The sequence below is a fragment of the Chamaea fasciata genome, unplaced genomic scaffold (assembly GCF_029207755.1).
Source record: "Chamaea fasciata isolate MVZ Bird 193981 ecotype frontalis unplaced genomic scaffold, bChaFas1.0.hap1 SCAF_3, whole genome shotgun sequence".
Taxonomy (NCBI): Eukaryota; Metazoa; Chordata; class Aves; order Passeriformes; family Sylviidae; genus Chamaea; species Chamaea fasciata.
In genome coordinates, this window is record NW_027094088.1 from 87,862,117 (window position 1) to 87,875,058 (window position 12,942).

The following is a 12,942-nucleotide window of genomic DNA, read 5'->3' on the forward strand; positions in this document are numbered from 1 at the left end:
CTGTCTATAGAAGCAATTTTGCAAAAATGAAATTTCATACTGCTCACCTCTGTGCACTGTGGTAGAGTGAATGCATTCTGTTTTGGGATATGGATACACATATGGGTTCCACACACTTGTCAAATCAGATTTTTTCCATGCATACAATCAGTACTTGCAGGATCTACAGGCCATTTGCAAGAAAATTATAAGTCATTCTAGTGCTTCCTATATTATTCCTGCTGCATCGTGGCAAAATATTTTACTTTCTGACACTTGTAAGATAAATCTATGGGGAATAAGCCTACTTTTTAAAGAAAATGAAAATAAAATGTTTGCATCTCAGAAGTTCCAGAATGAAGCATATTAAATAGAGGATTGTATTTGATATCTATAAATCAGGATAATACCTCCTTACTAAAGAATTCTGACATCTGTTGCTGAAGCTGTGGGTCTTATTTTTTAATACTCTATCTGTAATATGAAATCATGGACTTGATTCTTTCTCTGAGTGATACTATTAAATCACCTTTTATCCTTGTTCTCTTTCTCTGCTTCAAGGCTTTTTGTCATAGCAATCTTCCTTTTATTTCCCTCCCAATGACAAGCAATGTAGCATTTCATTCCTGCTGATTTTGCTCTCACACTAGTCATTGTCCAGGCTTCCTCCATAAGCAGTAAAGAATTAACTACATTGATAAAGTGGAACTGAATCTGCCATAGAGACTTTCAGATACCTCATTATACACTTTGCCTAAGGCGACCTTTTAAGCAGGGACATATTTTCATGTAAGATTGACCACTGTGGCACAGTTCCTTTACATTTAAGTCTCACTGTGCAAAAATCTGCTAAGAGGAGACTGAATTACAAATGATGCATGAAGAAAAAATTTCTGTGTACAAAATGAATTATTATTACTGATTGCTTTTTAAACAGGAAGATTACAGTATAGGGATTGTACCTTTAACTCCTAATGGAGAGCCTTACCTACTGAAAAAAAAAACAAAACTATATGGAATAATAAGCATTACTCTGTCTTTTGTACCTGATAGTGTTTATAAGTTTTAGTGAAGTACAGCACCAAATCTGTTTAGCAAGTTTCATTACAATTTATCATCCAGGGTAATTGCTATTCTTTTATTTGTGTGAACTCTTAAGTATAGATGCCAGGAACTTCATAGTTTTGACATTATGTAATATATCACTACAGACGCTGCCTAGCCTTCATAGGATGCATAACAGCTGTTATGATACTTAGGATGGGAGTGATTGGAGAATATATACATAGAATGAACAACAGCTCATCCAAAGCCTGATTCGGATCATTCAAGCATTTAATAAATCCATTATAATTGATGTTTCACTGATTAAGACTTACTTTTAGACTTACTGAGATTTTGCGCCATCAATCCCAAGTACCTTTCTCAGAAATATTATCTGTAATCTACCAGGGGGAATTAATAAAAAGGTCAGCTGTGCAGTTACTGCCCATTCAAGAGGTATCCTCAGGTCAGGTTATGCTGATAACAAGTGAGAGATCTGGATCCTCTACAGTGATGCATCTGCCTGCTGGACACTGTCCACCAGGGACACCGTCCACCAGGGACACCTTGAGCCCTGTTCTGAGGGAGGTGGTGTGACAAACAGACAAATCACAAGAGCTTGCAGCATGCTGGCTGTATTCCAGCCTAATAACTGAGACCCATCTGTGATAGGTAGAGCGAGGGGCAGCTGGGTGGTGAGTGGGTTCACCAGCAGATGATGTACAGAAAACTTGAGTGTGGAAAGATAGCAAATAGTATCGCAAAAGAATCCACTTCAAGGACGTCCTGTAGGTATATTTGACTGAGAGCAAGTTACTATAAAACAGTGAAATTAGGAGCACCAAAAGAGGAAAGATGATGGTCTCTTAGAAGGGAAACAGCACAGCTTCAGCTGGGAAATGCAGAAGCAAGAAGGGAACATTTACAACTCAGGCATTTAATACTGCTGTTTAAATAGTAAAAACAGTTTATCACACACAGGTCTAAATACACCCTGCACATTGAAGTAGCTTGCTTTATTCCAGAGAATTCACAAATACAGTAAACTAACAACTACATGATCATGAATTTGCTAATAACTAACATGATTAGAGAGATTATATACAAGATCATATAATTACAGGACAAGGAGGAATGCCTTCAAGCTGAAAGAGAGTAGGTTGAGATTAGATGCTAAGAAAAAAATCTTTGAGATTGGTGAGATACTGGAACAGGTTGCCCAGAGAAGTTGTGCATGCCCCATCCCTGAAAGTGCCCAAGAGCAGGTTGGATGGAGCCCTCAGCAAGCTGACCTAGTGGAAGATGTCCCTGGCCGTAGCAGAGGAGCTGGACTTGGATGATCTTTAAGGTCCCTTCCAGGCCAACTCACTCTGTCATTCTTTGATTCTATGATAATTATATCTCAAATATGCAATGTTGTTACAGTGGGAAAAACTGGAAATTGTTTCAAGTCACACAAACATTACAGAAAAGTATAATAATTTATCAGTTGACTGAAGGCAGTTGACCCATCCTGATTTTGTAAGTGGTATATGAACAATCAGCACTGAGAGAAGAGGTAAGACAGAATGATTAAGTTGTGTATAGCTCAAACGTGTACATTGTATCCTAACTGTAATTGTGTGAGTGTTCTCTTCCACTATAAGATAGGATGATTTGAATAATCAAACATCTCAATATGATTATCCTAAAAACAAATTTCAGCAACAATTAATGAACACTTCCCACTTAAAAAGTACATTCTTACAACGAAAAAGCAGCTCATTACAAATCCTCCACTACGATTATCATCTGTATGGTGAGAAAATAAATGTTTATTTTGACTCCTGCAACAGTATTTTGCATTTCAATTTTTAAACAATGCAAATTTTACACTTATATATATTTGAAAATGAATGCTAACAAGATCGTAATTATTTTGCATTAGAACTGCAGCCTTGATTGTTGAGGAAAATAAGGCACGCAGAAGACAATGGCATTGATTTGCTATTATCTAAGTTTTATTTTGTATCTAGGTTTTTTTTTATTCTGTGAAAAAGGGAAGAATTGGAAGTATTATGTACAGCATTTAAATACTATACAAAATAACTGGTTCCATAATAATGCAGTCCTCTAAAAATATCTTTCAGAAGACATTTCCTCTTGTATTTTTCAGATATTTCCATTAGTGATGCATCCTTCAGAAATAATGAATCATCATGGATGTCATTTGCACCCTTTTATATCCGGCATAAAACCCACATTAAACTGCAGTTCCAGCCTCTCTCTCCAGATGGTATCCTGTTCTACACTGCTCAGCATTTGGGTACTCAGTCAGGTAAGGGGATTCCAGCTTGTTATTATCATACAGCCAGGTCCTTTTGTGAAAAAGAAAGAGAGTTCATTGGAGTGATTCAGGCATTCAGTCTCTGTAACTCATTGCCCATGATGTCTGGGTTTTATCACAGATCATAGAGTGTTATGGAATTGGAAGGGACCTTAAACATCATCTAGTCCCCTGCCATGGGCAAGGACACTTTCCACTGGACCAGGTTGCTCAAAGCCTTATCCTACCTGGCCTTGAACACTGCCAGGCATGGGGCATCCAAGACCTCCCTGGGCAACCTGTTCCAGTGTCTAACCACCCTCACAGTAAAATATGTCTTCCTAACATCTAACCTAAACTTCCTCTCTTCCAGTCTGAACCCATTGTGCTGTAGTTCCTGACAAAGGCCCTCTCTGGCTTCCTTGTAGCACCCTCCAGATACTGGAATTTTGCTGGAAGGTCCCCACACAGCCTTCTCTTCTCCAGGCTGAACAGCCCCAATGTTCTCAGCCTGTATTTGCAGGGGAGGTTTTCCAGTCCTCTTATCAACATCATGGTCTTCCTCTGGACCAGCTCAAATAATTCCATGTCCTTCTTACTCTGGGGACACCAGAACTGTATTGTACAGTTGATTTTAACAGTGAATAACCAAGTTCATAAGAAAAAAACATGCAAACCCAAAATGTTAGACAGTGCAAAGCCACCAAGTACTTTATGAACTTATTTAATGGTTCAGGAAAGCATTTCCCCTGAAAGTAACCACAGCCAGCTTTTTAGACTTTACACTAATATTTTTACTTTGGGGAGCTGGCCCAGTGTTTTAAATGACCAAAACCAAAGTAATATAAAAACTGATCAAACATGTTAAGTGAAAGTGGACAGTGAATGAGGCTTCTCAGAAGGGTAGCTTTTTATTATATAATGTTGAAAAGTGTGCTGGTGCAGCATGTAAAACATGTAAGTTCTGCATTTCCCAGATATGCAGAGTGACAAATCTAAATAAAATATTAATATAAGTATTTTAAACTTTATTAAGTTAACACTCCTAAAACTTCATATCAAGAAAACATACTTTGATAGCGTAAGTACATTCTGAAATTTAGTCCTTAGGGTGTACATTTTTTGTAATTACTTTATCAACATACTCAATTGCATTTAAATGGTGATTGCAGATTTTTAACAGAAGCATTATGTGTCATCCATAACATCATCGTAGAGCAGATTTTTCACTTGTATTGAGCAGTAGGTTATGCAAAAATGATGCTTTATATGACCAAAAAAATTACTGATCATGTATTTTTCCATTCCTTTGTTCATAGTCTAAAGTTCTAAGATATTTCAATAAATATATTCAGCCACAAATTCATATAAACACACATATGCCCAATGTACCTGCACCTTACTATGTACACAGATGTTTAAACAGGTAAATAATGCATCATATACTGCTGATACCTCCTGTTTGCCTTATTCTAATTGCAACCACATACAGAGAAGAAGCTTCAAAGAAAAATACATGGAGCATCTGTAATGAAAATACATGTAACTAGCAAAGAGCTCTGTCTTCTACAAAGAATCTTTTATAGTTCTATCACTTACAGGCCAAATTCTGAGATTCTTGGTGAATTGTTCTCTCCAGCATAAACTAAAGCATTATGTGGGCCATGAAAAATAGGAGTAAAAAAGGATCTCTCTCAAAAAGAATAGTCAGAGGTCATAGAAGCAGCTAGCATATAATGAAATTAAATACCTCTTTGGAAGCATCAAAGAGAGATGTAAGTATGTTTAACTTGGGCCAGGAGTGGTGTAGTCCGAGCATGCCCTCATTCTCTTGCCATTCCTGAGTGTTTAGTTTGCACAGGAAAGAATATTTTCTTTCAATCACTTTCTAGAATCATAGCAATTCCATTTCAAAATAAAATGCCTCTTATATAGAGGGATTTATTTACAAATTTCTTACTTCCACTTTCACTGTCCTCAAGTTTTGAAAGATTCAGAAAAAGCTAATCACCTGGCTTTTTATTTTTGTCTTCATATAATCCTGTCAAATCCAGGCCAGAATTAGATTGATGAAAGACTTAGAAGTATTCTTAGCAGCCAGCAGATGAGATAGAGCTTTCTGCTGAGGATTAGTTTAGAAAGCACTTCAAATCAAGCTTCTTCTTCTAGACAGTTTTGTAAGATTTAATAAATTAATTGCTGAAATCACAGGATTTTGTTTCTAAAATTCCTTTTTAATAAGAAATAATTAGATTTTTTTCCTCACTAGGCAATGCTGGTTTTTTAAAAGAAATGAGCTGACAATGCAGCTAATTTGGCAATGATACTGAGTAGCACAGTTATGTATCAGCTTGGTTTTTCACCCACACAAAGACTACACTGGGACTTTTCCTTTAGGGACATGTCCCACAAAATAATCTTCCCATCATTAAAAATAAAATCACATCTTTAGTAGGTGAAGAAAAAAACATGAGACTTCTGTTGAAACATTTTCCTTCAGCTTTGTTCTTTCCAAAGAACATGACAGGAACTTTCTAGAAAGGGCAAGTCTCCTTATTTGAAATTGATAGAAGCTGGTACCAGCTTCTATTCCTCTAAAAATATCACTTCTCTAGTGCACACATTTAAATACCTCACAAACAGGCATAAAATGGAAAACATCCTGTGAATCAATTAGCCTAATTTCCTGTAATTGCCAGTCATCCATTTAGTTGCTTTGTCAACAATTTCCAAATGTGCATCATGACTTTAGGTATGGTACTACTGATTTCTGCAGGCCCTAAGAAAATAATTTCCAAAGATCGACAAAATTTATGCAGCTAGCAATATTAATAATAAGTTGGTGATAAAACCCAACCCACCAAGTGAGTTGACTTCAGAAACTTGAAGACAGAATGACAAGGGGACTTTCTTCCCATCTTTGACTACTTGCTCCATGGACTGCTTCTGGGCAAGGTCTCTGCAAACACTATGGAACTCATGTGGAGTCCAGCACACTGTTGGTAGAAGGCCAGTTCACTTCACATTTTCTCAAGGGCAGTGTATCCTATTTTTACCAATGAAAGTGTGAGACTCCTAATGATTAAAAACCCTTTAATTCAGGGCTTGCTGGATGCTCACCAAGTGCTTGAACAATGTATATAATTCAGTCCATTTACACAGCAACCACTCTATATACTTGGAGGCCTTGGCACTCTAGGTAAAAGGAGCCTTGCTTTTTTGTTGAGTCATAGCATTACTGAAGGCTTACATTTGTTAGCAGAAGTGGAATATGGCATAGACTGCCTGCATTATTCCAGAGTTCAGGCCAGGGTGATGGAAAGGTTTGCTCCCCGAAGAGATGAGAACGGACAGTCATGCTAAGTGACTAAGAATGAAGTCAGGTCAATAAACAGAATGGGGTCAATAAACTCATGCTAAATTTAACACTCAACATTTGCAACAGCAGTTCTCTGCCTCTCTTTAGCCAGATTGTTACTTACCTCATCTGAAAAACCTTAAAACTTTAACTCCTGATATTTAAGGCATTTCAGTTTATAAATCTATAACATGAAAATAAGAGAATGCCTGTACAAGTGGGTGATGTCTGCACGACTTTCTAAAACATTGCTTATGATGAAAACTGAATCGTGAACTGGACTAAAATCTTCTGAAAACATTCAGAACTTCTATATACCTAAAAGACAGGAGTATTATTTTCCTAATCAGAAAGAAACTCATCATCCACTCACATTTAAAATAAGAACTTGAGTGGTGAAGTCTTTACTCCTTGCAGCCATATTTCCTTAGCTGACAGGGACATAATTTCTGTGTTGTTACTAGTTTTGAAATAATTTGTATGGACTAAATCAGCAGTGTAGGAAGCAGAACTGCCAGCCAGCTGTGTGACAGAACAGACATCCCCATTATCTTGACATCTGTTGCATATGAAGTGTTACTATTACCCATTTGACACTGGCAAGCAAACCAAAAAAGTCTGGCAAATTGAGGCTGCTCAAGGAAGTTGGCTCCTTCCAGCTACCAAAATGTGCCAAGGTGACAGTGGTGACAAAAGGAAGCATAGTAAGTTTCTTCACAAAGAAGAAACACATTTTGGAAAGGTGAGGCTGAATAGTCTAATCTACAAATAGGTAAGTGCCCACCCCTTGTAGACGCATGGGCATCACTGTCTGCAAGGTTTCTCTGGATCCCAGCTATGCCCTTCCTGCTATGGGATGGTGCTCCAGACTGAAGCTGAACTCTACCTATGGGCACACTGATTTTTCACATGGTTTGAGAAATATACAGGCTTGACTTGACACCAGTTTTCAGTCTTGCATGAGCTGTGACATGGAACTCCACACATGGAGCTGAATAAATTACAATAATCCATGAAAACATATCCATGGGTGGTTCATTTAGGTGCGCATTAGGGGCACTGGTCATGGTCACCCCTAGGTAAAGATCAAGTTACAGCAGCTACAACAAGCTCCTTTACCCCGTCAGCCAGCTGGTACCTAACAGCATGCACACACTCAGACAAGGGCAAAGACAAGGTTAAAAATTTTAAAGGAAGACAGTTTCAACCATGTTGACATATTACCAGCTAGCAATTAACAGCAGAAGTTGCAGAGGGTGGGAATAAGGCTCATCTCTGTTCTTCATTCCCTTATTTTACCCCTTTATAGCCCTTCCTTTTCTTCCCTGTATTCTCTCCTTGGCCTTGGGCCTTATTCTGGCTACTGGAAATGCTCAGGAAGCACATGAAGGACAACTGTTGGTCAGTTAGGTTTCCTCGCAGATGGACACCACAGTGCATCACCTTCCTTGGCCACAAGGAAGAATTTAAAATTTGACAGACTGTAACCAATTTGTTGAAGAGACTTACACACAAATTCATAGTCGTAGAAAGCTGAAAAATTTTGTGATGCAATCAGAATTCATCATAAGAAGTCATATAAGAAGATACTATTACAGATAATCCAGATCTCACTGTAGCAGTTGGATGTACTTTTAGGAGACTTTTCATTATCTCCCAGTTTTAGAAACTGACTGCTCAAGACACAGGGCTGACTAGCCTTCTAGGAATTCTGACATCTGATATGGGAGTAAGTGAGGCTTGTGCGCATAAAAAAAACCCCATGAAAATAAAGTTATGAGGAAAAATTCACCCATTTTGGAGTTCTGGCTTCTAATACGGAATAGAGACAATCCATTCTGAGGAAGAGCAAGTTTGACCTTCAGTCACTTGGTGAAAACCCTGAACTAGGGATTTGCAGGTAGAAGTGCTGTTTTATCTCCAGAACAGGTCCTTCCTTAAGGCAATACCTGCTACAAAATTCCATTCCTTTGAGAAGATAACGATCTTTTAGTATTTGGGCTATAAAAAAAATCACTGTTTTACTGAAACAGGGAATATAACAAGGGCAGGAAGGTGCATCAGAACAGAACTGAATGTTGTTAATGATTTTGTTCAATGCCCAGGGTCTTGACATGTTGCAGTTTCAAGGCCCAGCTAAGCTACAACAGCCTACTTCCAAAGACTCAACCTTGCTGACACAGATTACCTTAGAGTTCCTTGCATCCAACAGGTTGGGCAATGACTTGCATGAACAACAAAACAACACTGAGTGCTTGTCTCAGCAGTATCTCTGCTTTTTTTGTGACACCACAGATGGAGATGAATAGCCCATATTAGATGAGATGTTAATCTAAAAAGCCAGAAGCAAAGCTGTGTGTCCTGTGCATAGATTATATTTTCAAGTAGGGACCAGCTATACAGTCTGGTGCTGGAAAAACTAAGAATATCATCTCCTTCATGCTTAACAAAAGTAAATTTCCTCAGAAAGGTCTCTGGCAACAGGTTAAATGAGACAGGTCTGAGCAACAATCAAACTGAAATAGTGAAAAACCACCCTGCTTCATGATCTCCTATACAGAGACTGCTGAGAAAAGAGAATCAGTGGCAAGAATGCCATTTGTTTAAACTGGTGATACAATTCCTATGATGACATTGGCCTGCACAGGCTCCAGCTGTGCAATCTGGCCCTCAGACACAGGGCAGATGGAGATCCCTTGCTGAAAACATTACTGCTTGCTAAACTGAAAATGATCAAAATACAAGCCCATCATTTGCCTTCACTTTAAGAGGAAATTTCTTGGAGAGTGAACACACAGAATTATACAAGGCAGTTCTAAGATGTTTTCAGCCGGGTGTCCCTAGTATAACCTGTGATGTAATAACCTTCATGGAGAAATACTAACTGCACCCCAGGATCAACTTTCAGGTCCTAAAATTTATCTCAACACTCTGCTGTTCTTGCCAACGACTAAAATGGCAAGTCATCTTGTGAAAAGAGAGGCTCTAACCAGAGGAGTAAGAAAGTACCTCGAGAGCCTCAGAGTGAGGTGAAATTGGAAAGTGTAATTTTTTTTGTTCAAAAGTAGCAAAAGCAGTTACTCAAATTTGAAGTGAGGCTTCAAAGTAAGACTAAGTAAGATTCCAAAACAGATCGTTGTCAAATGTGCAAAGCCACCAAAACCCTCCCCTGCAGGCCAGGAAGTCTTGAAGAACTGCCAGTTTCTCCAGGTCTTGACTACAGGTCAGATGCAACAGCAACCCGAGTCAGACGTTTTCCCCCTTCGTAGACAGCAAAGTATGAGTACTTGCGTCCTTATGCAAGCCTGCAAGTCTACAGGTAGGAGAGGGGATTGAAGGCTGCCAAAGTGATAGTTAGGAAATTTTCCTCATGCTCCTTTCTTACCCCAGGATTGAGGGCCTGATAAAAGACAAGCAGGTCATGTACACTGCTGAAACAAAACAAGATGAAAGACTTCCAACTATGCACTGGAAAATCAAGCACACTTAAAGCCACATCACTAAGCAGGAGAAATCACGAGTGAAGGAAATTATACTAATTTTCTGGAAAAAAAAAAGAAACAAGCAAGGTCCTCAAAAAGAACACTAAATACAGGGAAGTAAACCAGATCATCACAACTGGAAGTAGCAAGCTAAAAGAAGTGCTCTGCCATCACCAGCATTGAAAGAAGGAAGAGCTTTTTTCTTGTCATTTCCATGGGTATCTTAAGCAGGGAAGGTGAGGCATGAAGTATGTGCTCTACTAATACAACTGAAACCTCTCCATCCTGCCTAAATGGCAACCTGAACATCTCTTGAATCGGGAGGTATAACTTTAGCAACTTCCACAAGCCTCCAGTAAATTAAGCCATTCAATTTCATTACAGGCAATGTAATTCAAGATTAGAAATGCTCAAAATTTAAACACACGTGAAAGCAAACTTCATCATTCTACTGACAGGCCCACCCTTGTTGAATCTTCAATCCCTATGTTGAACCTTTAAGGAAACTGGACTGGTAACTATTAGGAAAGCTTACATTTAAATTTAACAAACATATTTACCAGTTTAATTGATAACAACCTGATGCCTATTATTTCCAAAAGTATGACAGAGAAGTTAAATTGCACAGGCAAACCTCACTAAATTTGAGAACGTAACTTTAATTCGCAGACTTTTCTGCCATCCTTTTCTGTGTCTCACAAACTTCTCCAGCTCCCATTTCCTAACCTTTCCCAGCTTTCCTTCTTCATGCTTGAAAGTACAGTTTGAAGTGGTACTCTCTCCTTTTACACTGCCCGTAAGGCCAGAAACACTGATAATACAAGAAGAGAACTCACTTCTAATACTTCCTGTCATGAAGGCCTCTAGAAGAACAATGCAATAAAAAGCATATCTGTTCCTACAGCTGTCAAATTATTAAACCCAAAACGTTGTTGTGAAAAGGAGCCTTCAGGGAAAGCAGAGCATGTCTGGTACAGACACAACTCCATCAAGCCTTTATTCAACATACTGAAGTTGAGAGTATTTCTGTCTTTGTAACTTGGCCAAAACTTTATTCTTTTCCATGGGAACACTGACTCACATGTCCTGGATGCCAAAGTGATCCTGTTTCCTCCTACCAGTTATCCAGTCTCTGCACAAAAGCAGAGCTTTTCCGAAGGTTGGGCTTTTTACTTTGAGGCAAATGAGCTCAGTTTCCAATTATGAAGGAAAAAAAAAAAAAAAAAAAAGGCTAAGAGCAGCTCATCAGGGAACATTTCCCTTTGTGTAATTTAGATATAATGATGGTAACAAGGAAATGCAGGCATGAAAGCACCAGAATCATTAATATGTTGTTCTTCAGTGCACCCCCTCTAAGAATTAAAATTATTTTATACTGTTTTTTACAGGTGACTTTCTATGTATATCATTAGTAAATGGATTTACACAGCTACGCTACAACCTTGGAGACAGAACAGTCATCCTACAGACCCTTCAGAAGGTCCATGCAAGTGGAAATACATGGCATTCACTCAATGCAGGAAGAGTTGGTAATGAAGGCTACCTGGACCTGGATGGTATCAATGTTACTCGAAACGCTAGTCCTGGAATGAAAGCACTAGACACACACACAGATTTTTTTGTTGGAGGGGTATCCTCCTTAAACCTTGTTAATCCAATGGCAATAGAAAATGAACCCACGGGTTTCACTGGTTGTATTCGAGAAATTGTTATAAACAACAGGGAACTGAATCTTACTGTGACTGACTCCAAAGGTGGAGCCAACATAGGTGACTGTGATGGAACAGATTGTGGTTATGCTGTGTGCAAAAATAATGGAACATGTCAAGTTGAAAACTCAGGCTTTTCTTGTTCTTGTCCAAAAGAGTGGACAGGGACCATGTGTGAACAATCTATTTACTGTTCACAAAACATGTGTGGGTCTCATGCTCTCTGTATTCCTCAGCCTTCTTCACTTTCATATACCTGTGCATGTACACTAGGTTGGACAGGTAAGTACTGTAATAACAAAATCAAATTTTATATAGCAAAGTTTGTTGGTAACTCCTACATTAAATACACAGATCCTTTTTATGGAAAAAGAGACCTCCGGTACAGCCGCCTTTCTTTAAATTTTACTACCAATCAAACTGAAGGCTTAATAGCATGGCTGGGAAAAAGTGAAGATGAAGATAATGACTTCCTTGCCATTGGTCTCGCCAATGGAACTTTAAAAGTTGTGATTAATCTTGGAGAAAGAATCTCTGTTCCTCTAATGCATAGCAAATACTTCACCTGTTCTGATGGAAGATGGCATTTCATTACTGTAGTTCAAAACCAAACTTGTATTAAGGTTTATCTTGATGAGGAACTAATCCTTTTTGAAGATATTGACCCCCAAAGGAAATACACTGCTTTAAACTACGATGGCATTTGTTACTTAGGTGGATTTGAAATTGGCAGAAAAGTCAATATAGTCACTACAGGGCTTTTTCAGAAGGAATTCTTTGGTAAAATTAAAGATGTTGTGCTCTTCCAAGATTCTAAAAAGATTCAGCTAATGAAAGCAGAAGGATATAACATTCATGATGGAAATTCTGAAAATTAATTGAAAAAATGGTCCAAGACTTTTAAAAATGAAAAAAATTCCTTTTCCTCCTGTTTATTGTGTTAGTTGGCAGTGTATGACTCAGCAATCAACATAGGAAAGCACCTAAGAGGTAATACAGGACAAATCTATGTGGAGTATGAATAGCATATACATATAAAATATGATCAATTGTTTTCTTCCTAGA

At 38.3% G+C, this 12,942-nt stretch overlaps 1 protein-coding gene across 1 annotated transcript in view; it reads left to right on the top strand.

The window, feature by feature from the left end:
• The window catches only part of EYS (eyes shut homolog), a 742,046-nt gene extending 729,118 nt beyond the window's left edge, over positions 1 to 12,928 (top strand). Inside the window, exons 47-48 of the mRNA XM_066180316.1 lie at positions 3,179 to 3,340; positions 11,557 to 12,928. Of these exons, the coding sequence (XP_066036413.1) occupies positions 3,179 to 3,340; positions 11,557 to 12,755 (1,361 nt within the window). The 3' untranslated portion in view covers positions 12,756 to 12,928. The remainder of the gene's footprint in view (positions 1 to 3,178; positions 3,341 to 11,556) is intronic.
• The last annotated feature ends 14 nt before the right edge of the window (positions 12,929 to 12,942 follow it).